This window comes from Sitophilus oryzae, unplaced genomic scaffold (genome assembly GCF_002938485.1).
Source record: "Sitophilus oryzae breed Bouriz unplaced genomic scaffold, Soryzae_2.0 scaffold_556_pilon_pilon, whole genome shotgun sequence".
NCBI lineage: Eukaryota > Metazoa > Arthropoda > Insecta > Coleoptera > Curculionidae > Sitophilus > Sitophilus oryzae.
The window spans coordinates 61,515-87,298 of record NW_022147147.1 but is presented as its reverse complement, the minus strand read 5'-3'; the positions used below and the strand labels follow the sequence as shown (position 1 = coordinate 87,298).

Genomic DNA, 25,784 nt, shown 5'->3' with positions numbered 1-25,784 from the left:
AACAAATTAAAATCAGTTTTTATTACAACTGTAACACAAACATGAGAAGCTTTATACTAAGGGCTGGCAAAGGTTAGTCTTGGGTCGAGATTTCCGTATGTAAGAAGAGTACAATGCGTTTATAATGTACTGAACAAAGAGAGGATAGTAAACACGTTGCCAAACGTATGAAATAAACCGAGAAACTGTGCACATCGCTAAGAGACGTGGAAGGGGATATAGCAGATTTGTCGCAGTTGACCGGTCGACCCAATCAATACCTCTGTCAGTTGTCAGTACTTAAAGATCTAGGGAAAGGTGTACGTCATGCGTTCAGCTTCATTCATCGATTTAATTACGTCTCGTGATTTGTTTATTTATTAACGAGTCGTTGTAATTTTCCATATAGCTTGAATTTTTTTAAGTGCAAGCTAGAAACACTTGCATTTTTGCTAAAAATAAGCGGAATTGAGTGGGTGTTCGATAGTGGTCGCACTATCAGAACTCTGAATTCAAAAATCGATATCTCGAAATCTATTAGAAATAACAGATTGCAGTTGTTTCAAGAACTTTGTTAATATTTCTGCTGTATTTTCTTTCTAGACAGTATGTGAAAATCTTTATCAAATAAAAAAATTAAACGATTGCTGAAAATTGCTATGCTCTAAAAGTAAATGGATGGATTGTTTACAATTTTTGAATAAAAAAAACAACCATATCGAATTTTTCTTATGTAAACATATTGAAAAATATCCGATCTTGAAAATAAAAAAAAGTTTCAATATCTAAAGTGGTTCTTGAGTTATGGCCTGTTATGTGTTAAAAAGTTGAATTTTTAAATTATCGCGATTACTGACGTTTTCTCTTCATAAAAAAAATTACACCCTAACGATATCCTTATAATTCCATTTCAGATGCTCAGAAACAGTACAATTAGTGAAATGATATTATCTAGTTATCTCTTGAAAAAAAGTCTTTTAAAAATAAGCGGTTTGCAATCGTGATTTTACTTTACTTGAGGGGGAAAGGCGTATCGGCAACGCCGCAACAGCACACCGTCGCGTGTCACGTCGGTCGGTCGCATTTCTCTCACTCCGACTTGATCCCTATGCGATTTACTTCCACATGTAAATGCCGACCCAAAAGTAACAGTTGCCAGCACGGTATACATAATACACCGTGAAAGTTTCCTACTTTGTTCTACTGTTTTGTTACTGCTACTACGACTAATGTTTAATGAGTATTTAAGCATATGAACTACAAACTACTCAACAAACATATCTTAAAATTGGTAAAACTGAGACAGCCATGAGCAAAACTTTAGTTCATGCTAACTGTATGTGCAACTAGTAAATTGATTTGGTATCTATACAGGGTGGCGCACCTCATTCGCATCGGTTGATTATTGAGTATACGAAAACGGAAAGATGTAGAGACAAAATATTTTATGGGTATATGTGGGAAGGCAATGTGCAGAATTTAAAATTATTTTATATAATATATATTTTATTTTGAAATATACAGGGTGTTTCAGAACTAAGATCCATACCAAAGTTATATTTTTTCTTATGGAACACCCATATTTTATTTCATTTTTGGATTCTTGGGCCCAAAAAAGGCATTAATTATGAAGGGTTAAATATGTTTAAAATCTTTGGTTTTTGAGATACCTATTTAAAGATATTTAAATTTGTATGCTACTATAAAATAGACTCGAAAATAGATTATTAGCACCCTGTACATTACTTTTTAGTATTAATTCTTGTGCTGAGTTTAAAGTTAGAGAAATAAACTTTGCTGAAAAATTTTATTGCTTCCTTAAATTTATACAGGGGTATCAAAAATTGCTGATCAATTTTAGGGATATATTTTACATAAAAACTTCGTTATTTCAAATATAACGCTCTGAAATTTTTATAATAAATCGAAGAAGATTCAAATGCTCTTTCAAACTGGGGTTTCCTATACCTATCTAATTCAGATTTTGAATAAAAAGCAATTTTTCTAGTGTCATCTACGCAAGTGTCATCATGGCAAGTTTTTAGTGACAGTTAGTAGCTATTTTCAAAATCAAAATTAGTTTATGGACTTAATATTTACTTATTTAAATTTATACCAGTTTACTTTTATTTAATTTACCCCTACAATAGTTTAATAAATAATATTTATTAAATATACAGGGTTTCTCACCGTAGCCGTTCGTTAGGAGTTTTTGAGGTTAGGAAAAACTTAGAAGTTTGAAATTTTGAGACTTAGGGTTATTTAAAATTTCCTTTCATTTAAAAATATTTTCAAGGTCATACCACTTCCGGTTACACCGGAAGTCGCCATTAACTTCCTTATTTCAAATGGAACACCCTGTATATTATTTAATTTTTGGATTTCTCAGAAAATGTTATGATGAGTTTTATTAGATTTCCCTATACCTATTTTCAATTGTTTCTCAGATATCTTGATTTATTTGAAAATTTTTACATTTTTGCCCCTATTTTTAACAGTGGGTCTTTCTTTTTAATCCGTATATTTTACTTTAATTCAATTTTTGGCAGAATCGACAAAATCGTTTGTGTTTTTTCAAATAAAATAATTATGTTAAAGTAATGAAATTGAAAGAGTAATTAGAACATACGAACAAAACAGGAACAAAACGAAAGTGAAAACGTATAAAATATAATATAACATAACAAAACAAACGTATAACAGTAACGGTGAGGCATTAATTATTAACACTAGACGTTAGTGTAGCGCTACCATAATAAAAAAGTAAACACAATAATTACAAAAATTATTGTTCGAAGTGAACGAAAATTTTTGTAATTATTGAGTTAACTTTTTTTTATTATTGTAGGGATACGCTAACGTCTAGTATTAATAATTAAGGCCCCACCGTTACTGTTGAAAATACGTTTGTTTTGTTATGTTATGTTATGTTATATTTTATACGTTTTCACTTTTGTTTTGTCCCTGTTTTGTTCGTATGTTCTAATTACATTCAATTTCTTTACTTTAACATAATTATTTTCTTTTAAAAAACACAAACGATATTGTCGATTCTGCCAAAAATTGAATTAAAGTAAAAAATACGGATTAACAAGAAAACCGTTGAAAATGGGTATAGGGAAAGTTATAGCAAATGGATGCAGAATTGAATTCTGCATCCAACTATCGAAAAATATACAGGGTGTCTCATTTAAGAAAATGAACTATTTTGAGTTTGAAAATAATCTAATCAGTTATCAAATTTTGGACACCCTGTATGCAATAAATTAATTGTCAATATGGATTTCGAAAGTATTAGTCCTCTGCTTCGGTTTACCGCAGAAGCGTTTATCACCGATTCAAAATGAGTAAAAGACCGACTGTTAAAAATAGGGGTAAATCTGTAAACATTTTCAAACAAATCAAGATATCTGACAAACAATTGAAAATAGGTATAGGGAAACCTAATGAAACTCATCATAAAATTTTCTTAGAAATCCAAAAATAAAATAATATACAGGGTGTTTCATTTAAAATAAGGAAGATAATGGCGACTTCCGGTGTAACCGGAAGTGATGTGACCTTGAAAATATTTTTAAATGAAAGGAAAGGTTAAATAACCCTAAGTCTCAAAATTTCAAACTTCTAAGTATTTCCTAACCTCAAAAACTTCTAACGAACGGCTACGGTGAGAAACCCTGTATACATCTAAGCTTACAGCAAAGTGTTTTTGTTTATCCAAAATGCTCGTCTCATTTTTTCCACAGGGTGTTTTAAATTTGTTGCAAAAAACAACGTTTTGATTTACGCCGGTATAAACCCACCTAACCGAAGATTATAAGCCATTAAAATAATATAAATAATAAATCTTCACACTGCTCTACCATAATCATAAAAATCAACTTACAAAATAAAAAGTTATGAAACATCAAACTTAGACAAATTTTTATGATGACGGAATTTTGTGTCGGGGAGTTTATACAGGGTGGGCCAATGGAAACTTTCCACCCCAATTTTTCTCGTTTAAAATTAAAATTTGGAAAAACGCTCGGACACGTCGATTTAGTTTTCGAGGGGTAAAAGAAAATATCATAAAATTACTTTCACACCTATAATCCCCAAGGCGGGGGCGGCGCCATCCCTAAATTCTTAAATGGAAAGGGGGGCCGTGCGATACATCATGTGAAAGGTCTTTCAATTCCCTTTTTAATGATATAAGATATCATGTACTTTCGTTCAGTAGTTTTAGAGATTTATTGATTTAAAGTAGATTTTAATTTATCAGCTGAGTGGTGAAAAAATCGGTTTTTATTTTTTTTTCACTCTCTCTGTATGTATTTTTTTGGCAAACTATGTATACTAAAAATTTTAACTAATCAATCTGCATCGCTCCACGCCCAAAATTCTTTCAATTCGGAATAAGTGAAAAATGTCCAATTGTGGCCGGGAAGTTTTTCCAAATTTTAATTTTAAACGAGAAAAATTTGGGTGGAAAGTTTCCATTAGCCCACCCTGTATGTTTTAATGATGGTATTCTAAAGTATAATTTAAAATTGAACTAACTAACCTCCTTCATTATCCTGGCATGCTGACTGTGGACCATTTTGATCTCCTCACTCCTATCGGTACACGGTTTCTCGTACATCTCCATTCGAAAAAAGCTGTGCTCACCGATCTCTAAAATTATTGAACAGATATACACCAAATTGACAAAAGCAAATCGAGTTTTCCGATAACTAAACAGCGAACATCTGAGTCTCGAGCGCGTTCCTGCAAAAGTTTTATCGCGCTCGCGATTTGTTTGGTACTACGACTGTACGACCGTCGGGAAGCTTCTGTAGCGTGTACCTGATGCCAATATTTACAGAACGCTATGTGCTACCTACTCGTTCGTGTTTCGTATACGTATTCAAAACAAAAGTTCAAAGACAGCGGGGATTCCTCATCACCCTTGACTCGTTTTTCAGTTGTATTTGGTCGAAGAACAGAAAACCTGAATTAGGACTAATTAAATAGTCACTGCACGTCACAGAGACGAATATATGTCGGTGTTAAAAAAACCTTAGATTAACAATAAGTTAAAACTGGGTATTAGTCGAAAATTCAATCTTCTGGAAAAAAACGAAATAAATATATTTATTTTTGCAACTAAGTAATCAGTTCATCAGATGAACAGTGTAGGGTAGAAGCACCGGTTGGGGCCAGGTTAAGGGATTTTTAGAGTTTGACTTATCAGAAAAAATATTTGTAGTTAATTTTGGAGATAAAACAAAGTTTTTGGTGCTTCTCCAAACATTTTTCTTTCAAAATCTGCTTTTATTGTAAAGATTTGTATTCTTAATAAACAGAAAATAATTATTTTATGAAAACATACGATTTTTCCCATTTGTGGCCACCTTGTGCCAAATGTGGCCACATTTGCTACCATTTGTGGCCACATTCTTGCAAAAATATTTAAAATATTTAAAATACTAAAATAGTAGTTTTTTTTAATTGACGATTGTGTGCGTGCAGGTGTCAAAATTTTTCCGAAAATTTGTGTGATTTTCCGTAGCCCGATCTTTCAATTATTTTATTTCATATGGTATATATGGTCTATTTTTTAATGGGAAATTTTGAGAAGTAGCAATTTTTAACAGAGATGAGATGAACTTAGAATTAATTTTAAAAATACATATTTGTATAGATGTTTTAATAATACGAATTAGTTGAACTTAATAATCATATTTAAGTAATGTGGTTAAGTAAATGGGGTTCTCGAACTCAAACTATGGGGTGAGAAAATTAAATTGGAAGTTTTACACGTGCCAATTTAAAAAAAAAGTTAACAATGTTTGTTTTTTGTTTATGCTAATTCTCTTACATGTAGTTTTTTGCGAAGAAATATTTAATTTATTTTTTAAAGTAAATGCCATTAAAGGTAAATATTATTTTTAAATAGTAATATAAAGTACCTAATATAAATAATTTTGATTTCTAATTTTTTATTTATATTTTCCTTCCATTACACTGCATGCTTAGAAAATTAATAAATGTTTATATTTCATGATTTTAAAGTTTGTTGTTAATATAACAAATTAGTTCTGTAATTATTATTATTTAATAAACCAACGTTGCCACAAAAAATTTAAAGACTATATTATTTTTAAATAGGATCTAATATAAATAATTTTGACATCTAATTTGTTGTTTATATTTTGCTACTACGTAAAAAAATGTTTATATTAAATAATTTTAAATTTTGTTGTTATAGGTATAACAAATTATTACTGTTATTATTATGTTTATTAAACCAGTCTTTGCTTAAAAACATTAAAAATCATTTTCCTACATCCAAAATATTTTATTATCTAACATAACCTAACCTAACAACAGAATATTAATAAAAAAAAATGCAAAATATTTATACATACTATCGCTAACTAACTAAAGCCAAACAATAATATTCTTTGCTAATATCAGCTAATACCAATATATGGCAACAGCGCCCTTCATAATGTATTTTCTGTGTAAATACTAACACCTCAATAAAAAAAATAATATGTCCTTATCTTTATATGACTCCGCAAAAAATCAAAGATGCCGGCTTCTTCCATAGCATTGCCACCGACCGCTGTCGGGTTTCTCGGAAAGAAACCTACGTCGCCGGGCGACAACTAAAATCCAGTTAATATTTTATTATAATCGATCCTGACGAATAAATGAATTTGATAAATGAATGAATTTTATAAATGAATGGTTTTTGCTGCCGAATTACTAGAATACAATATTTCAAGGCAGATGACGCATCTATTCGATAATTTTTATTCGAATAGTTTTCAATGAATGTTTTTTTGCTAGCTATCGAATTATTCGAATGAATTGCAACTATCGAATGTTTCGATAGTATTCATTCGATAGTTCCCACTACTAGTTAAAACCTTAGATTAACAATAAGTTAAAACTGGGTATTAGTCGAAAATTCAATCTTCTGGAAAAAAACGAAATAAATATATTTATTTTTACAGCTAAGTAATCAGTTCATCAGATGAACAGTGTAGGGTAGAAGCACCGGTTGTGGCCAGGTTAAGGGATTTTTAGAGTTTGACTTATCAGAAAAAACATTTGTAGTTAATTTTGGAGATAAAACAAAATTTTTGGTGCTTCTCCAAACATTTTTCTTTCAAAATCTGCTTTTATTGTAAAGATTTGTATTCTTAATAAACAGAAAATAATTATTTTATGAAAACATACGATTTTTCCCATTTGTGGCCACCTTGTGCCAAATGTGGCCACATTTGCTACCATTTGTGGCCACATTCTTGCAAAAATATTCTCTATAGTCTGTAAAACGAATAACTTTGAATTTGACAGTTCCCGCGGGCTTTTATAGTGTTAATTTTATTAGGTTAGCAACTTGCGGCCATGCTGACGCAATGCCGTCTCTAATAGAACAGCCTCGGAGCGAGATTTATGACGTCACGCTAGTTAGATACTACAGATTAATAAATATGTTGTAGAATACATGGAAAACATAATTATTCCTCGTATTTTTAGTTTGTATTTTAAAAATGATATAGTTTACATGAAATATACATAATATACAGTTAATAAATACAATATATATACCTATTTATAGTAATAAATACTTTAGCAGATAAAACTATGAACCATACAAATGCAGCAAATGTTTTACAATATGGCTGAAATCGTACTCTATAGTCAATGTACATAGTTTTTGTGTTAAGAATAATAATTTAAAAAAATATGTGGTCCTCTTTTGACAAGTTTATATTAGTTTATTAATTGCAGTAAACATTATAATATATAAATAAATTGTACATCACTATTAGTAGATATTGAATGTTTTTTGTTAAATTAGATCGATTTTCGAACCCCAAAATTTAAAATATATTTTGCATTTTACCCATTATCTTATGTACCACCTATTCATTATTTGTATATTGTAAAACATTTGCTGCATTTGTGTGGTTCATAGTTTTATTTGCCAAAGTATTTATTACTATAAATATGTATATATTATATTGTATTTATTAACTGTATATTATGTATATTTTAAGTAAACTATATCATTTTTAAAATACAAACCAAAAATACGAGAAATAATTATGTTTCCATGTATTCTCCAACATATTTATTAATCCGTAGTATCAACTAGCGTGACGTCATAAATCTTGCTCCGAGGCTGTTCTATTAGAGACGGCATTGGTCTAATATTTTGAAATGTCAAAAGCTGATGACATTTTACTTTTGTCAATTATGACATTTCGTGTTGATTTTTGCAAAAAGAGGAAGAACTGTCACTTGTTTTATTATTTTCCTTTTCTATTTCACGAAAGTAAAAAGAGTTACCTATCTGATTCATTCAGGCACACAATTTAAAGAATATCAGTAACTTTTTTGATAGAGGGATTTTATATTTGCCCTGTTGGTAAAAAATAACGGTCAAAATTCAAAGTTATTCATTTTATAGACTATATATTGAATTTCGCAGATAACTAAGCAAATAATAATATTTTATTTATTACTTTCTTTAAAAAAAAGACATAAAAACAGACATTTGGTATTTAATTGTTTATATTTTTAACAAAAAAAAACATCAACGTTTATTCTTAAAACAAATCAAATGATACCTAATACCTTATTTTGTTTTTTATCTGTTATACATTATTAAATAAAAATTAGGTACATATTAATACTACTGTGAGGAACAATAAGAAAAGTACACTAATTTATAAGAATATTCTTGAATATTTGTTAGTTCAGGTAACCACCATACATTTCTCTTGAATTGACTTTTTTAGTTTCATCAATTTTCATTGTTATAATACTCAGTTTGTACCAAAGCAAGTCATTTTTACTTCCAACTGCCGCAGATTTGAACCATTGTGCAGCTATAATATTCAACATAATATTCATTATTTTCAATTTGTAATATTTTCCTGGATTCAACTGATTCCCGTACTTTAAAATAATAAAATTTTCTATATTTAATTCAGCAGATGTCACAGAAGTTTAAGCTGGCGTTGGTTTCTCTTTTTTATTTCTACTAGAAAGATCTTCATTTTCTTTAAATTTTATTTTAATTATTTTCTTTTTTGTAAAGTTTTCATTGCCAGTTTTTGTTTTTTTCTCCTTTCCCTTCATTAATTCAATCCACTTATCATATGTAATGACTGATGGTAGATGTAGCCTCTTTCTTTTTAAAGATTAACGTCTTCCCGGGCATCATCCTTATGTTCATAATTATGTCTACTAGTATTTTTCCTGCATGGTTTGGTCTAGTGGTCCTGAATCATCTTCCTTTGAATTCTCATAATTTTTATTTTTATCGCATTCGTTCATATTTATTCCATTTAGTTCTATATCTATATTATTTTCTATAATCGTTTTCTCATCTGAAGGAAAACTTGATGACGGTAGGTATATGTTCAGATTGGTAATCTTGGCCGATAATTGTATTTGGGATATTATTATAATTAGGTACTATTTATTATTCAGTTTTTATTAAAAGCTTGAATAATAAAATAAAATGTTCTTCATATTATGTTGTCCGTCGTTTGCACCTACATTATAAAGCTAAATAATATGTGGCCACAACTAGATTTCGATTGCTCCATTTTTGGCCATAACCTGGCTACAAGTAGAACATAATTAAAATTTAATTACACCTTTTGTGGCCACAGAAATAAATCTTAAAGATTAATTATTTGAATATAATAAATTTAAAAAATAGTTGCCAGATGTATAATATTTATAAAAATCATGGAAAACTAAACCCCAATACAGATTATTGTTAATAATTTGAGTTCTACTTACCTAGCTATCCTTAAGAAATGGGTTAAGAAAACAGCATCTAGTAAATATGTGCTACTACTTTTTGGTCTAACGGCCGACTTTTACACCAAATTCGAATATTTTCTATTGCATCTGGCGCTGGATATATCAATTTAGAAAATTATAGATGCATGGTTGTCACAATGACGTGAAAAAACTTATTTTTTAAGATTTTTTAAAGAAGTGGCTACAACAGGGTTAATGGCCACAAATGGTGCGTCTACCCTAGTTTATAATTTAGATATAATACACACACTCGACTCCTACGATTCGTTCATTTGAACGAATGCACAATTTACGTTTCAAGAATCGTAACTGGCACTACCGGCGATAATTTGGCCGGACAATTACTTAAGGGACCAGTAAAAAAATATATAGGTACAGTTCTTTCACTGGTTTTTCAACACTTTATGACGCTAGCGTAATTGGATTGATTATTTTGCAAATAATATTAAATTATCAATCCAATTCATATATACTATTATTATAAGTAATATGGGTGCCCGGTGGCGTAGAGGTACAGGCTCTCGTCTATAGTCTGTGAAACGAATAACTTTGAATTTGACAGGTCCCGCGGGCTTTTCTAGTGTTAATTTTATTAGGTTATCAACTTGCGGCCATGCTAACGCAATGCCGTCTCTAATAGAACAGCCTTATGTTTTCCATGTATTCTACAACATATTTAATAATCAGTAGTATCTAACTAGTGTGACGTCATCAATCTCGCTCCTAGGCTGTTCTATTAGAGACGGCATTGGTCTGATATTTAGAAATGTCAAAAGCTGATAACATTTTACTTTTGACAATTATGACATTTCGTGTTGATTTTTGCAAGAAGAGGAAGAACTGTCACTTGTTTTATTATTTTCCTTTTCTATTTCATGAAAGTAAAAAGAGTTACCTATCTGATTCGTTCAGGCAGTCAATTTAAAGAATATCAGTAACTTTTTTGACAGAGGGATTTTATATTTGCCATGTTGGTAAAAAATAACGGTCAAAATTCTAAGTTGTTCATTTTATAGACTATACCAATCTCAAGGTGTGGGTTCGATTCCCACACCCGGCATTTCATCAGCCGACTATTTTTATTAAAATAAAAATAGTTTGGGTACCTAGGTCGACTCAGCCTTAAATGAGTACTTGGGATTCACAATCCTGAGGTAATAATAGGCGGTTGATGCGTAGTGCTAGCCACATTACCTTCCTTGTATACCGAACGGCTCCAGTATAGCAAGCTGTACCTTGCTACTCCCAAGGCGTTAAACGCTATATACGGGAGCTATTATTATTATTATAAAAAGTATACACACAAAATCGCATCCAGTTGGCTTGGAAATCGATGACATTACCCATATAATTTTAGATTATAAAATGACAGCGATTTTCATTTTATAACCATCCCTGACGCTGTTTTTTATCATATTGAGCAGAGGCCAACAATATTTATTTGGAGCTGCATAAAAACACGATTTCATTTTTAGTCCTACGTTTAATTCTTTATAGTCGGTAATATTATTTTAACACAAATATTAACGTAAAAATTAAATACCTTACAGATACTCCCGTACTAAGCACAGTATAAATAGGTTTTTTTCTGGTAAATAATTTTCTTTACCGTTTGTATTTTATGTCCATGATGTTTGTTTAGGGCTTTTGTTCAAGTCTAAATATTGGTGCCTGACTCTATACCTATATCACCGCCGCGCCGTAGAAACGAACGATCGCATTGTGATCCGATTCAATTCTCACGATTCTTTTTTACGGCTCATCGTTCAAATCTTATGGATCCGTGCTGGCCACGATTCAATTGAACGAACCATATGGTAAGCAACGAATCAAATCTCACGACTCTTTGATCGAACGATCGCATTGTGATCCGATTCAATTCTCACGGTTCTTTTTTACAGCTCATCATTTTTTACGGCTCGTTCTTTTTTACGGTTCAAATCTTATGGATCCGTGCTGGCCACGATTCAGTTGAACGAACCGTATGGTAAGCAATGAATCAAATCTCACGACTCTTTGATCGAACGATCGCATTGTAATCCGATTCAATTCTCACGATTCTTTTTTACGGCTCATTCTTTTTTACGGTTCAAATCTTATGGATCCGTGCTGGCCACGATTCAGTTGAACGAACCGTATGGTAAGCAACGAATCAAATCTCACGACTCTTTGATCGAACGATCGCATTGTGATCCGATTCAATTCTCACGATTCTTTTTTACTGCTCATCGTTCAAATCTTATGGATCCGTGGCGGCCACGATTCAACTGAACAAACCGTATTGTAAGCAGTGAATCGAATCACACGATTCATTTTAATACTCATTCAAATGAACGACTCGTTCAATTTTTGCCCACCTCTACAATAAAGCCTATTAACTGGTTTTTAGTGAGCATCAATCTCGTACACCTCTACAGGGTGAGCCAAGCTTCCGAAAAAGCTCTATATTAGGTTTTTGGTATGCGATTTTAATTTCAATTTTTTTACATTATGGGGTAACGTACATTTTGTAAATATTTTTGTCAACATACAGTGGTGATTCAAATATATTTTTAATTCGATATTTTTAAATGGAATACTATTTTTTTTTGAACTCATTAACCGACTAATGAGTTCATGAGCCATTAAATTTTCGTTCCAAAAACACCATAATGTCATATACTTTACCGAGTAGTTTTTTGGAAATATAACCGTTTTTAAACTAAATTTACTGCTTTTAAAGCCCTCCTAAAATTTTAAATTCGAAGAATTTTCATTTCTTTAACAAAAAGTACTGTCAGTACCTTCTTCAAAATTCGGTCTACCAAAATTTACAATCTTATGTATTATTTGTAATCTTCATGGATATAATTTATAATGTATCAAGATGCGTTCAAGACAATGAGTCAATAGGGGAACGACAATCGACGTTAATTTTTTCTCGAATTTTCAACTACACACGAGACTACACATTAAAAATTAATTTTATACAATGTAAAAATAAATTACAACCTATGATATACCTGCCAACTGGCAGTAAGCGCCATTAAAAGATAAAGAAGAGTAAATGACATCTAGGCTTGACCTCTACAAAATTAATATCGATTGTCATTACCTAGCCATCTTTTACGCCGTTTTTTTTTCAATCGTATGGTACAATTTGTAGTGGGTATTTAGTTCTAACCTTGTTTAATAAACTTTTTTAAAAAATACTTCTAGTTATTAAGAAAGCAAAGTATAAGTATCTTAGGGTCAAGAGATTTTACAGAAGTTAAACCAATTTTAGTAAAATCAATGTAATTTTGAAATAAAATTATTAAAGTCAATTGGTTTCTAATTGATCCTAAGCAACATTTTTAACTACTAAAGTGCTAATTATATATTTTTAAATAAATAAAAAACAAACTCATAAAAAAATGTAGGTGGCAATTAAAGTAACAGCTCTAAAACTGAATCATTTGAAAAAACAACTCCCTAACCAAATGCAGTGTTGAAAAATCGATTGCCAGCTGCTTAAATCGAAGAGGAAATTTTTCCGAAATGCTAATTTTAAACTTCACTTCCAGCTTTTTTTCCAATGATTAGTAAGTTGGTGTATTTGTTATTTAGGTCTACTACATCGAATTTCCTTGATTTTATTTATACCGAATGATTCAAAATAATATGCGTGAGTAAGATTTTAAAAGATTCTAAATATTTTAGGAGTTCATTATTTTTACAAGTAACACAATATTAATTGACCAGTTTATTTACCTACCAAGAAGTTGATTTCATTTTGCGAACAAGATGTTTCATAAAGTTTAAAAGTGTGAGACTAAAATTAATTACTAGAAAAATGTGCTTAAACTACAATACTATATTTGATACCAATTAAACTTTTAGTTCCGTAATCGAGGGCGCGATTTTTAAATTAATTGTTGCCAACCATTGACATATTCGGCGCCGGGCTGACTAACTGGAATTTAAATTTCGTATATCGTATCAATAACGCCACTACAGGGTGTCCCATTTTCGTGTGTTTTACAGAGTTTCTAGTTTATGAGCAGAAGTACAAAGATGCGGTTTTCACATCACTATGCTACTTTTTTATGAAACTAAAGATGCTACTACAGTACGTGTCTGTCCGTTCTGTAGCTACGGGGTATCCGTGAGCGGGGAAACGATATTCTCTCGATGTGGTTCGTAAAAAATTAGAGGACGCGTCCCATCAATAAAAATTCGACAAATTTGCAAGTAGCCAATAAAATGAGTGGGCGGAGCGATTTGCGGTGACGTACTCGTCAAGTCGACGAATAAAATATATTGCTGTTTATTTAAATGTTTTTTGTCCGCATTCCTTTCATAGACACAGATCCAGCAGACGCACTTTACTACAGATTTGTCCTAGCTCTCTTAGTTCCTGAAACACAGGACGAATTTGAAATTTTTCGACACCCCTCGTATCTCAGTTATCTTATAACTTATCGAAAAGTTAGTCCTGTCCCATAGAGTTTTTCACGTAAAATCCAGTGGAGTAATTATTTTATCTCTAAAATATGTCATCATTTAGAAATATCACTGAAACTTATGTTTTTTAAATGGGCCACCCTGTATATTTCTGTTTTATTGTATTTGCCTTTTTATGGGTTATATATTATACTGTATGTCTAGTTAGTTTCAACTCATTTTCACAAATAAGGTAAAAAATGCGTTATTTAACTTTTTAACAAAAATCAACCTAGTTTAAAAGAGTTCTTTGATTGATTTTATTCTATTTAACCAGATAATTATTTTGTTTACTATCGTTTATCTTAATGAACTGCACTGAAAATTAACTTCAAGCTGTCAATAAGAGTTATTGATGTTATTTTGATGCACTTGTGCATTAATTTCACACAGAAATTAGCGTGAAATGGGCAGTAACCAAAATTTGATGTAGGATCAATTTTTCGATTGTTAGGAAGTGGGAAGTAGGAAGTACTCGTAGGGTGTATATTATATTTTTAGAAAACTCGTAACAAGGCAAATAAGCTAAAAAATAATATACAGGGTATCCGATTACAAAATTGTCTAGTTAAATTAAATAAAAATAAAATAATAATACTTGAAAGAAGACATACAGGGTGTCTCAAAAACAAGTTTGGGTCATATTTCAAAAATGATAGCGACAGGGTCATATTTCAAGAATGATGAGACACTCTGTACATACATACTATTTAAATAAGAATTATGGCACCCGTGTTTGCTAAATTTCATGCAAATAATTTTCGCGTTCTTTGTTTGACGAATCAATTACGTTTCTATATAAAGCCCAGTCTACATATAACGATTTACCTGCCAGTTAAAACGGAAGACGGTCTTGAGAACTGACGGCGATTCTGCAGACAGTCTTCCTTCACAAGATCTGTGCATATTAACATACACGTATGGTTTCCGGAACGTATAACGTTTTGAATCCGAAAAAAATAAACTCCCTGGCAGAAAATTACGCCACTTCCAGCCGTTTTTATTTATTTTTCTCACTCTGTATGTACAGGATGGACCATTTTGGTTGTTTCTATAGGGTATCTAGGAAACCGTGAGAAATATTCAAATTTTGATACTGCAGTCTGGGGTTCTTTTTTTGAAGAAATTATAATGGCGCAAACGGATCGTGGCTATCTTGATCGGTTTCGAAGATACAGGGGGATTCTCAAATTTTGTACTTTTTGAAAATGTTCGATAGTTTGTTTATTTCATCAACCACGGAAAAATGAATTATACATTCTAAAGGCACTTTTCTGTGTAGAATGCAGTGGCGTAGTCAGACTTTTTTCGAAAAAAATATTTTTTGAGATATTAACTATACTTATGTTTTTTTTTTAAATAGAACCCCCTGTATATTTTTAAATTTCCTTATTCAGCTTGGCATGGGCTTCTCGAAAATATATAACACTCTATATTTATTTTCACTATTAACCTCAATATTTCAAATTTTTCTTAAAATATCCACTTAGTGGATAGTAGGCCGCGCCGGTGTGGTGATCGGAACATACCTTTGATGGATGCGGGACATTTCATTTCAACAGATTGAAGTGTGTATATTATAAATAATAAAAAAATTAGTATGAGGAAAATTGAATATTGATTTTCTTCATCTTCTTTCTGATAATATTTTGAGACGCAGTTTTTGAAAAGATCCAAAATTGATTAAAGTGTCTTCTAACCTTTTAAAAATGGCTGGGTAACCAAACCCAGAGCGCGAGCAACCACTCAAAATATAAATCAGCTGCCATTTGCTTATGTTTGTTAGACTCAATATAACATTCAAACATATTATATTTCTCAAAATTTTCAAATTTACTCATTTTTTATTATTTAAAATACATCAATCTGTTGAAATGAAATGTCCCGCATCCATCAAAGGTATGTTCCGATCACCATGACAACCGTTTACCTTGTTCCTCGGCGCGGCCTACTATCCACTAAGTGGATATTTTAAGAAAAATTTGAAATATTGAGGTTAATAGTGAAAATAAATATAGAGTGTTATTACCCTGCTATGATACCCTGTGTTAATACCCTGTATTAAGAGTCTATTACCCTGTACTGTTCGGGTCGCTCTCAGGGGTTGTGTAAAGCGGGTGGGTGGCCGAAATAAATATATATTCAGAAATACCTAGGCTTATTAGGATTTAGGCTTAGCCCAATCCTGTCGTGTTAAGCCACACCCAAAATTCCAAACTCCAAACACACGTGTTTGGATTAAGGCTTGATTAAGGCATAGTATAAGGAAACTAGTAGATTTACTCCTTGTCAAATCCTTTGTTCTTTATCTGCCACTTTATATGACCTTGTTCTCGCCTCCCGTGACCACTGACGTAGCTGTATAGTTGTGGTCTATTAACTAGGCAAAGTATAGTGGTGGCACTCGTCGTAGTTTCACAGATATGTATTTAGAAAAATATGAGTTCCCAATAAAATAAAATAAAATAAATTGATCATCGAGTAAAAACTTGCTTGAAAACAGAATGTTTTCACATTTCGTGTAGGTAACAATTCTTCTGTATCTGAAAATCTTCTGATGACTTCTGATGATTCTATAATGATTCTATAATGACATATTTTTATATTATTATCTATTTCAGAGATTTTCTACAATTTTTTTTTGATTTAAAACAAGTTTAATTTTCTGTAGATAACTGGATTCTATTTAAAGCACACTGCGGTGTTGCCATTCTATTTCTTATTTACTAAAACTTTGGTTAAAAACGTTATATATGAAAAGTGGCAAAAAACTAGAGTGAATATAACTTTATTAATACTTAGCTATGTTTTCTTAAACATGACAAGGACACCAGAATAAATTCGTGTAGAAAAATTTACTTTATCGTATACAGGGTATTTTTTATGGCGTCACCAAAATCGTAATATTTAAAATGTTGTATCTCATTTTTTTTAAATGCAACACCTAGTATATTATTTTTCTTTCAGATGTAGAAGTAAAAAGTGAACATTTTTTGTATTTAAAGTGTTCTAATATTACATTATTCTCTATATAGAATAATGTATATAGAATGATGTAAAATAATTAAAAAGAAAATAAAATTAACTTTACCATAACTTTTTTGTGACACCCTGTATATAACAAAATATTTTAGGATACGACCCTTTATAAACCTTGAAACATATGAATAAAACTTTTTTCACATCTTCGACAAGAACGACGATATTGGACTTCCTCGCAATAATGGACCACCCTGTATATTTACGATGGTTTAAAGCTAGGTGTGGCACTTTTCTTCCCTCAAATATAAACTCAATATTTTGTCTATAATATTTTGAATATTGTTATATTACGACCACTTATAATAAAAAATAAATAAAATAGAAAAAAAACATAAAAAATACAGTCCACTAAATTTATAATAGATTATGCTATTATAAAATTCTTTCATTTAAAAAATATGAATAATTTGCGGAGACTTTAGATGTACAAAATATTTACTCTAAAATTGTTTCAAAAACCAATCTATATAAATTATCTCGTAAATTATTATTTGAATGAAAATTTTATGGCAAATCCCCTGGCCAAAGAATATTTTCATGCGCATATTTCAGACAACCTGTATATCTAAAAAACTATTTCTAAGATTTGCACACATGCTAAAAAAATAATAACATTTAATTAATTACATAATATCTCAGCTTCTAAAATAAACAAATATAATTAAATGTTTATTGATAATTACTATCAGCTTGCCGATTTACATCCGATGGAAATCTAAAAAAACTCAAAGAACAATTTTTTGAATTATTACTACAATTAATAGCAGCACACAGTAAGGTACTCATTTTTTGTCAATCCGTCTCTGTGCTGGGACGCAACGCTGGAACCTCGCAGCTCGACGGACGGAATTCAACTGAAACGCTTTGCAAGCTGCCGATATTCGACAGCTTGCAAAAACTGGCAGAAAATATTTGCGAGAGTGCAACTACTCTTTTCCTTAAACTATGATTAAGGTTTGCAGAGTTTCGGCATTTGCCATAAAACAGCAATTTGTTACAAAACCATATATATTATATATCACTGTAATCACAAAACTTCAATCCATATTGTAACAGAATTTTAAATTATGTCTTTATTCTAGAGAAAATTTAGTCCAAACATAAGGAATATTTTGTTGATGTTTGACCATGAAAATCTTAAACATAAACAAGTTGTCTAAAAATGTGCTACAACACGCATACAGTATAATCCTTTATCTTTAATTTCCTTCTGCATTTGTGTAAAAATACCTAGTCAGTTTTACGTAAAACGTTAAATGCCGAACGCTTATTTTGCTACTTTTTCGGACTAGTAAAAAATGGACTCTTAATTCAGTTCAAGTAAAACGGTCTGGTTTTTCGGCTACACCCAGTGTTTTACTATATGCGTTTTAACCGAACAGGTAAGACTGACAGGTAAAACGTACGTGTAGACTGAGCTTAACTCGTAAACAGTAGATATTTTTCATTATTGGCTTATTTAGTTAGAATTAAGTATCGGTAAGAGTGTAAATTATATTCCGTAACTACAAATCACTTGCATATCTATAAGGAATTTATATTATACCGCCTCGGGCAAAATTAACAATTTCAAATTATAATATTTAAAGTAAACCATTGTGTGTTGACAAACAATCTATATGTAGAAAAATATTGACCTTAATTTTAACCTGAATAGATGCAGACATCCCATAAAAAATGCCGCTCTTAGCATAAAGTTTATAACATCATAAAATGCATCAGTGCGAAGGTTTAGAAAATATAATTTTATTATAAACAATATATGCCCTAATAAAATAAGTAGATATCATATAAACCGAACGAACTGCACTAAAATACAGATAGGTAAACAATTTCAACGAAAATAATATTTATAAAGAATTACTTAATACATTTACATGGACTCACCTACGCTATAATATACGTGTGTTTCTTTGGATTGACTATATTTAGACCACTTCCGCGAAATATTCCGGAATAGTTAGGTATACATTGATATGTTATGCAAAGTATAATATTAGCAACTGACATAAGTCACCTACTGTCTAATGAGGATTTTCGAGGGTATTGTTGTAGGTGAAACTTATCTGCTTAGGTATCTTTTACGAGAACAAATACAGGCTATAATGATGCTACGAAATATGTAGATATACCGGGTGTTGCATCGTCGAGCGGGACATAGGAAATCCCATGTAAATTTTAATGGGGTCAATTATTGGCTTCCCTAATTATTTTAGAGAATAATTCTATTTAGGTTTATTGAACAGCACTAAAACCCACATTCAAAAGAATAACTTTAGATATTTTTGATTAGCCCGTTTACGAGTTATCGCCGATTTCATTTTAAATATTTCTCCTTTCTAATGGCACTTGCTTTTTATTTACATATGAGCACCAGTCAAAGTAAAAGATAACTGTCAAATGAAGTTGTCATTTCAGAAATTTATCTATTTAGTGCTTTATTATTATTATTAAAAACTCATACCTACATCGAAAATATTAGCCATGAATTACACTACCGAAGAAAAAGTATTGATGATTAAATGGTATTATCAAGGAAATAGTCATCAAAAAGTGTCGGACATGTTACTCAATACTCATGCTGCTCTGTATCCGAAAAGACCGATACCTGGAAAATCTACAATCGCAAGCAATATCCAGAGATTTGAGACCAAAGGTACCCTAATAAATAACTGCAGATGTGAAGCAAGACAGGAAAAAAGAGAAGATGCAAGAAATGATACCGACTTGGAAGTTTTATTGTGCGTGGAAGAGAACGATGGAAAGATCAGCACAAGGAAACTTGAGGATGAAATAGGAATAGATCACACTACAGCGTTTCGAATTTTGAAACGACATTCAATCCTTCAAATATGAAAACTCCTTCAAATATGAAAAGCACCAAGAGCTACGAGATGGGGACGAAATACGGCGGCAGGCGTTTTTTTTTTTGATATGATGGAAAGAGCAAACACGGATAGGGAATTTTTAAAAAACATATGTTTCACTGACGAATGCACGTTTACCTTAAATAATGAACTCAATGTTCAAAATTATCGATATTGGAACAAAGAAAACCAACACAGGTTTGTCGAAACAAGGACGCAATATCCACAGAAAGTACATGTTTGGGCAGGGATATTCGGACACAATATTATCAGGCCATTATTTCTTACGCGAAATTTAAATGCAGAATATTATTTGGAACTACTCGAAAATCTTAAACTAATTTATAAAAAAAAATTTACTTGCTTTACATGATGCCGCTAGGGAAAATCAGGAAGTTTGGTACCAAATGGATGGCTGCCCGGCACATAGTACCCTGGCTGTTCGGGAATATTTAGACAATAGTTTTAACGGAAACGTTATTGGCCTATATCATACAGTAAATTGGCCAGCAAGGTCTCCTGATATTTCGCCAAATGATTTCTTTCTCTGGGGCCATTTAAAAAACAGGATATACAAGGATAAAAACCAAATCTAGACGAGTTAAAAATGCTATTTCTGCCGAATACAATAGAATTTCAGTTTACCAACTAGCGAATGTAAGAAGAGAATTTTATGATCGCCTGGGTTATTGTCTAGCAGTCGATGGAGGAATATTTGAACATCTTAAATCCTAAAGTTCTAACAATTTAATAGTACCTAAATTAATAAGTTATTGAATATTGTAATAATACTATAATTAACCTTGTAATTGATTACTTTATTTTACTTTAATTCATATTAATTTGTATTTATAAATCTTATAAATACATCTTTAAGATTTCCGATGTAGGAATGAGTTTTCAATAATAATAAAGCACTAAATAGGTAAATTTCTAAAATGACAACTTCATTTGACAGTTATCTTTTACCTTGACTGGTGCTCATAAGTAAATACAGGGCCATAAGAAAGGCGAAATATTTAAAAAGAAATCGGCGATAACTCGTAAACGAGCTAATCAAAAATATCTAAAGTTATTCTTTTGAATGTGGGTTTTAGTGCTCTTCAATAAACCTAAATAGAATTATTCTCTAAAATAATTAGGGAAGCCAATAATTGACCCCATTAAAATTTACGTGGGATTTCCTATGTCCCGTCCGACGATGCAACACCCGGTATAGGTACAGTGTGAAGAAATCAGAAGCTATGGACAATGTGCTTGAATTTTTAAATTTCTTGAAACAACATCTACGTATTTCTATCCGATATTTAAAAGCCATCAGCAAAAATATGTTTTCAGAATTACTAAAAATATATTAGATGGACTGTTTTAGTCGTGCAGACACGCCCACATATTCGCGTGACTGAAAACGGGGCGTTCCAAGCTGTGACGTCACCCCGCGGACGCGCTTTGCCGTTTAGATGCAATTTAACGGCTAGAGTGAATTTGTATAGCGATTTTTATTTAATTTTCTTGTATTCGGGGTTAAAAGAGTTAGAACAATACGGAAACAGAGTTTCTACAAACTCAAAATTAACTCATGTGGAACTTTATTATACAAAATTCCTTTTGACGATTTCTTTGACTTTTTGATGATATGTCTCATTTAACATTTTTAAGCAGAACGCGAAGAGATGGGTAATGGTACTTTAGTGTTTAGAGACATAACTCTATATCTATCGTAGATCGTAGGGGTACACCGTTTTTCGGAAAAGTGGGTAATTTATTATTTGACCACTCTGTACCCTGCATGTGGTAGAGCCGAGCAAAGCCGAGCAACTATCAAGTTTAAATGATTAACAAATTCTAGATTCTGACTCGTCATGTTAAAATCAGCCTAGAAACATAGTTTTATATCAAATATAGGGGTAGGTACTCTGTACTGTGTTTTCCGAAAAAGTGGAGTGCGATTTTTTTTTTATTAGGATACCCTGTACTAGCTATCACATTTAAATAAACAAAAAATTCCAGATTCGCACTCATCATATCAAAATCACTGTAGAAACATAATTTTTAGTGACGGGAAAAACCGAGTAATTTCCATGATTCAAAATTTCAAGCGATTTCAATAATCGACCGATCACTTGAGCAAAATTTCGCTCGTATTTAAAAATACGGCTTTTCGCCTGTCGCTTGCCGATGCATTAATGCCGGACCCTGTATATGTTATAAAAGTATAAAAATTATAATTGTTACTCAGAGTCGAACGAAATATTAAATTGAATCGTTTCATTGATTTCTTAAAAAAATCCCTCCAAAGTAAACTAAAAAATTAACAAGTTTGAATAAACACTTTTGAGCAAATTCGTCGTCATCGGTGTTAATTAAATTTGTATTTTATAAACATTATAATTCGGTATATAAGAAACGTTTTAAAAGATATAATTTCAGTTACGAAAAATTTATATTGTAGTGTAGTAGGTTTATCAATAAGTTTCAAAAATTTAAATACCGAGAAATAATTATGTTCCGATTCGTTGCAGCCTTATTTATTTTAGGTATCCTTCCTTATAAAGCTGTTATTGGAAGCACAGAGTTCCCACAAGAAGAAGCCGTTGAAACTACAACAATTGATTATAACGATAAAAATGATTCTACTAAAGATGTATACGTCATTAGAAAGGTGGTTTATGAAATTGGGATTTTAACAGAGACGGACAACAATACAAACTTTGATAATAAGACTCACGAACAAGTTGATATATCATTCTTCGACCCAGCTGATAATGGAACGTTTATTGATCTTTCCAAAATTCCCATTCCAGTTGAAGCTAACATCAGCGGCGTTGCCGTTACAGGCATCGTAACATCCAACATCGGCGGCTTAGTTTTTCCCTCGAACGACAGCGCTAAACCTAAGGAAAACAGTTTCCCAATTTTTCCGGATAAGCAGGTGAAGGTAACTAGGAATATATCTACAACGGACCAAGAGCAGAGCGCCAATATTTTGTCAGGTATATCTGATGTATTGGGCCTCTCTAAGTTAGTAAATACCAAACCTATCCAAGAAGAAGATGATAATGCAAACCAGTAGAGATAATAAGTAACTAATAGTACACAGGCCTTAAAAAATATTATTGGTAATGGAACAAATATGACACAAATATTTACTACATTAAAATATCAGCAGGATTGTAGATATGTAACGTATATACCTTTATGGTTGGTTCTTTTCTTGAAGAAAAGCTCTGGGTTTTTGGCCTCTGGAAGAGGGGCCCATAAGATGGAAGGGTTACTTTTTGAGGACACCACAGTGTTGAGGCCAAGCTTGTCGGTGGCTCTTTTCTGGCAGGACAGATTTGCCTAGCCGGCAAAAAATGCTTAGCATTTTTGAAGGTATATTTTAATTACCCTGCAAATTTGTTGTAAACGTAATATTTTGTAATGTTTATATTATAGGGCTGTTACTTGTTTTTCTTTACATTTTAAGTATATTGACTGTTTTTTTATTATATAAATATTTTTAGTAATTTATAGTAATGTAATAATGTATTTAAATATAATAAACAAATGATGTTATCGTGGGGACTGTAATAAAAAAGAAAAACGAAATTATCGGGCATAATCTACAGTAAGATTACCCATGAAACAGTACGAAAATATAACTACCCGTAGATACATAGTGTTTCTGCCTTCCGGCTTCATCAATACGGGAGGAATCAGCAACAGTGAACTAGTGATCCTGAAAAAAAAAGGGAAGCAAACGAGGCACGAGGTACATTTAGCTCACAATTCGCGACCATTACTACCGAAAAACTGAGCTACTGGCTTTACCATGTTGCAAATGATGCCTCATGCCTCGTTTGCTTTTCTTTTTTCAGGATCATTGGTGAAGCCGGAAGGTAGAAACACTAAGTATCTACGAGTAGTCACACTTTCATGGCTAATCTTACTGTAGGTTTTGCCCGATAATTTCTATTTTTTCTTTTTTAAATATAATATTTATAGTAATTTTATTAATAGAATATTCAGAATTGTTAACATATCTGTGAATGAACAGCTTTTGCTCCTGATGCAGAAGTTTTTATGATTATTGCTGTAAAGGTCTAATTTTAGAACAATAAAATATTATTATTATATCTCCTCCGGTCGTCAGAAGCAAATAAAATGTCTAAATACAACTATCCAAGAAAACTTGTAAAAAATGTAATTGTTACTAAGAATCAAAAGAAATATTATTAAATTTTAATCGTTTCATTGATTTATTTTAAAAAAAATCATCTAAAGTAAACTGAAAAATTAACAAGTTTGAATAAACACTTTTGGGCAAACTCGTCGTCATCAGCGTTAATTAAATTTGTATCAATGACTAAAGAATACAAGGACTAATAACACCCGAGACCAAATTGTTACCATACCCCCAAATAGTGCCGTACCATAGCTGCTTGAAGAGGTATTTATATGTTTGATAAATGTTTTGACTAGGCCTATGGTGTATGCGGTGATATCATACTAATTAATTACGAAAAAAACGTATAAAAATTTTAACAAAAGGTACAAAACTAGTATCGGGTATGGCACATATCAAGTACAGGGTGTCCCACTAAAAATAGCTCTCGGCTGTATCTCGGAAAGTATTAGCCGTAGCGGCTGCGGAAAAAAAATATTGAACGACCGCTAGGGGGCGCAACTGCAACAAAAAATAAGAAAATGGAGTTTTTACACAATTTTGCCTAGATAAAGTGTACTATAAGTAACAGCTTCATAATCTTCAGTAAATTTTGAATATTTTTTGTTAGAGCCATTTTCCCCTATCTACCAAAATAAAGTGGTGGGGTCAAGTCAACTTGTTAGATCTGTTTTTATTTGAATATTAATAACTCTGGACTGGATGATCGGAATCCAACAAGCGAGGGCTCGTTTAAAAGAGCGTTTCTTACTCTATATTGTACCATATAAACAATAATAATAAGCTTTTGAACGTAAACGCTAGGGGGCGTTGTCTTGCAATTTAACAATTGCGCGTTTTTTCAAAAAAAAAATGCAACAGTATATTTTAGCTGATAGTAAAGAGTAGTAAAAGCTTAAAAAGTCAGCAAAAACCGCATCTTGATATCTTCTTTCAAACCGAAGATATTAGTAAAATTATAATAAATACCAAAAAATAAGCCCTTAATTACCTTACTTTTACAACGCGGTATCAGTAGCCCTCTTGATTATGCCCATTCTAACCTAAAAATAAGATAGAAACAGTTTATTTTAAAATCGACGATATACCAGAATATATCATAATATCAGATGGATTAATAACTAATAATTAAGATATTAATAATAGGAATATATAAACAAGGATAATAGTAAACAAGAAACGATGATTCAGTGAAGTCATGGTAAGCTTTGGAAAAAAGTTGCTTTTGACGTAATAGTATAAACGTCAAATTGTTATTAGATCAACATTTTGATAGTCTTTTTGAAGGGCATTTTGAAAAAGCATTTAAAAGATAAAAAACGCTGCTAAGACTATCAAAATGTTGATCTAATAACAATTTGACGTTTATACTATTACCTACGCGAAAAGCGACTTTTTTCCAAAGCCTACCATGACTTCACTGAATCATCAGTGTTGCCAAC

General features: G+C 31.5%; 2 protein-coding genes across 2 annotated transcripts in view; one reads left to right on the top strand and one right to left on the bottom strand.

The window, feature by feature from the left end:
• Nucleotides 1-19,333, bottom strand: part of LOC115887217 — a 72,783-nt gene extending 53,450 nt beyond the window's left edge. The window contains exons 1-2 of the mRNA XM_030906584.1: nt 19,195-19,333; nt 4,526-4,635 (exon numbers count right to left, since the gene is read on the bottom strand). Of these exons, the coding sequence (XP_030762444.1) occupies nt 4,526-4,609 (84 nt within the window). The 5' untranslated portion in view covers nt 4,610-4,635; nt 19,195-19,333. The remainder of the gene's footprint in view (nt 1-4,525; nt 4,636-19,194) is intronic.
• A 3,275-nt stretch (nt 19,334-22,608) lies between these two features.
• Nucleotides 22,609-23,736, top strand: LOC115887224. The gene is made up of 2 exons (XM_030906589.1): nt 22,609-23,293; nt 23,344-23,736. Exon 1 carries the CDS (start codon nt 22,678-22,680, stop codon nt 23,245-23,247), a length of 570 nt encoding a protein of 189 aa, XP_030762449.1. The 5' UTR covers nt 22,609-22,677; the 3' UTR covers nt 23,248-23,293; nt 23,344-23,736.
• Nucleotides 23,737-25,784: the final 2,048 nt, after the last annotated feature.